At 50.0% G+C, this 3,107-nt stretch overlaps 1 protein-coding gene across 12 annotated transcripts in view; it reads left to right on the plus strand.

The window, feature by feature from the left end:
* BCL2L11 (BCL2 like 11) overlaps window positions 1-3,107 on the plus strand; it is a 53,591-nt gene that overhangs the window by 3,116 nt on the left and 47,368 nt on the right. For 3 of the 12 annotated variants that reach the window (XM_014590946.2, XM_027774994.1, XM_027774992.1), the window contains exons 1-3: window positions 192-682; window positions 1,323-1,459; window positions 1,634-1,723. In XM_014590946.2, the coding sequence (XP_014446432.2) occupies window positions 558-682; window positions 1,323-1,459; window positions 1,634-1,723 (352 nt within the window). In that variant the 5' untranslated portion in view covers window positions 192-557. The other 9 variants (XM_014590945.2, XM_027774993.1, XM_006156634.2 and 6 more) reach the window with 7 other exon arrangements.

Consider the following 3,107-nt stretch of genomic DNA (forward strand, 5'->3'; position numbering starts at 1 on the left):
GGGGAGCGGGCAGGGAGGCTCGGCGTCTGCGCTGCCTCGGAGGCTCTGAACCCGAATTTTGGGCTTTGTTGTCTCTCGCGCTGCCTTCGTGGTCACGGTCCGGGGGCGCCCAGTCGACGAAGAGCGCGGACCGAACGCCGCGGGACTCGGGCCCGGACGCTTCGCTCGGAGGGAAGGGAGCGAACGTGAGTTTCGGCGAGATCGCCTTCAGCGGGGAGTCTCGGGTGAAGGAGCCGCGCGCACCGCGTTGTGTAGCGTGCGGAGCTAGTTGTGGACTTTGCAGGAGCTGCTTGGGAATGGCTTCGGAGCGTTCTCCGCCCTGATTTGTACGTGTGCACCTAATAGTCCAGCTGCACCTGGGAGAAGTTCGGCTCGGTTCGGTGCGGTTCGGTTCAGCGCGGCGCGCGGGCCGGGAACGAGAAAGACCGCGGGCGGAGAGCACCAGAGCCCGGCGGAGCCGCGCTGAGTTACAAACTCTATTGTGACGCACTTACTACGACTGACGGCCGCTGCCAAACCTTCCCCAGACTTGCTGCCCTCAGCATTTTCGGCAAACAATGGGGCCGGAGCGGGGAACGCGGCCAGCCGCCTGCAATCGCTGCATCTGCGCCCGCTCCTGTGCTCCAGCGCTGTATCTGATCCTGGGAAACCAGAGCCCACTGGGAGTTTCTGCCTTATTCAAGTCTGTCCAAAGCAAAACGCACATGTGAATAGATGTCAGACTAGCAGCGTCTCCTAAAACTTGTGTGTGTCTGTGTATGTGTGTAAGTGTAAGGAGCACCAGTTCCAGAAGTAATTGATGTTAATGTGTTTTGTTTGGCAGTACAAAGTTTGGTTCCCTCCCAAAAAAGATAATTATACCTTTGTTATTTTAGGTTCATTTTTTAATTCTTATTTGGGAGGTCGTCAGAGAAGTGTTAAAAGAATGACTTTAGTTTTAATTTAATTTTTTGGGATGAACCAAGGATTGGGGGCGATTTTTGTTATAGGACGCTTGCACTCCCCAGAAAGACAGAAAGACAGAAATCCACCCCCCGGGGGGGGGGGATGACCACACAGTACTCCTTTCTCCTCTATTCTCCTCTATCCTCCTCTGGCAACTACGAGCTCGTGTACACACGCGCCCGGCATGGGCATGAGATTTAAGCCATGTCCGGGACTTGAACTGGTGTCGACCACGTGGGAGTCCAGTGATGTAACCATTACATCATGTGCTGGTCCCTGAACTAAGAATTTGTAACGACTAGGTGAAGGTTAGCTAACGTATTTATTTCTTGTAATTATTTCACTTAACATAGATTTTCTTTCTCTGTTCCTTGCAGAAAAAAAGACCAAATGGCAAAGCAACCTTCCGATGTAAGTTCTGAGTGTGACAGAGAAGGCAGGCAATTGCAGCCTGCAGAGAGGCCCCCCCAGCTCAGGCCTGGGGCCCCTACCTCCCTACAGACAGAGCCGCAAGGTAATCCTGAAGGCCAAGGCGAAGGGGACCGCTGCCCCCAAGGCAGCCCTCAGGGCCCGTTGGCCCCACCGGCCAGCCCTGGCCCTTTTGCTACCAGATCCCCACTTTTCATCTTTGTGAGAAGATCCTCCCTGCTGTCTCGATCCTCCAGTGGGTATTTCTCTTTTGACACAGACAGGAGCCCGGCACCCATGAGTTGTGACAAATCAACACAAACCCCAAGTCCTCCTTGCCAGGCCTTCAACCATTATCTCAGTGCAATGGGTAAGCAGTCCCTGGGGAAGAGGCAGCTGATGGGTGGTTTTCTGGGTATCTGTGTAAATGCTGTGTGTGGTATGTAGCGCCCCCTTTACAATCCCTTCCCATACTTCCACCCTTCCGGCAGATGTGTCAAAAGGTCAAACCAGCGTTTTAAAAATGTTACTAAGTCTTGTGGCAGCAGTGAGTTGGGGTCCACACATCAGCCTTTGGGGACATAGTGTGAATCTCTGCTGCCTTCAGCAAGCTAACCATTGTTTTCACCACCAGTCTTTCCATGTTAATGACGTTCTGCTAGAAAGGGACCTGGTCATTTACAAAAAATAGCATAATAATGTAACTCGAAGTGTGACCAGTAAGACAGGTCGTTTTCAAAGATGACATTAAAAGGGAATGAAGTAGGTCAGGTACAATACCAGCATAGAACCGTGATGTGATTCGTTCAGATTCCTCTTGAGGCTCCTGTGCAGAGAGTTAATAGAAACAACATTAACATTAGGTTGTAGGTTTTTATTTCAGGAATTAAAAGCAGTTTTAGGGTCCAAACCAAGAGTGGGAAGTATAAATACCCAGAGAAGCGTGCATTAAAGTCAGTGATGGAATTGACCCAGTGAAGGTTGTGAACACTGGGGGACATTTGCCCCTCTCTTTGGGGCTACACCTACTCGGTCATGACAGTATGTGGGCCTCCGAGTGGCAGCTTGTACTGTATTTCAAGAGAGACCAGGAATACAGATTCTGATGCTAAATATTCTGACATTTAAACTTTGGCAATGAACTTGGATCTTCGAAATCACTGTATAAGCCAGATAGAAATAGCTGCACACTTGATTTGACCCATGAGTCCCCAGCGTGTGACTTTGGATTATATACAGTTCTGGTGGCCTTGGTAAGATGAACCCGGGTTGGATCAGCTCCTTGCCCTCCCCCCGTGAGTATGAGTAATTCTTGACTTGATCTGCATTCTCCAATATCGTGTTTATCTTCGTCTGGATTAACACATAGTCTGCATAAATGAGACATAAGTAAATTGGAAAGATAGCAACTAGGAAATCCAGTATGGGTTCTATTAACATGTATTGTATTCTATTTTCTGTTGACAAACTTAATGTCGAAGGCTAACTAAGTAAGGTCATTGGACTAGATGCTTGAATTCTGGAATACGGGGCTGAATCTTGTTTTTGTAAATATCGGGTAGCTCTGGCTTCCTAACCTTCAGGGAGGTCAGTCAGGCAGGTCTGTCCCCCAGTTGCAGAGCTGGAAAGAACCTGAGGGACTGGCCACTTCTCAGAGGTTGTGCATACCTGGGCAGTGGCTGGCAGATGTGGCAGAAATACCGGTGGCTGCACGCTTTGCCTTCACGTGTCCTGCTGATAGTTGGGCCCTCTTT

This window comes from Tupaia chinensis, unplaced genomic scaffold, assembly GCF_000334495.1.
Source record: "Tupaia chinensis unplaced genomic scaffold, TupChi_1.0 Scaffold000511_1, whole genome shotgun sequence".
Classification (NCBI taxonomy): domain Eukaryota; kingdom Metazoa; phylum Chordata; class Mammalia; order Scandentia; family Tupaiidae; genus Tupaia; species Tupaia belangeri.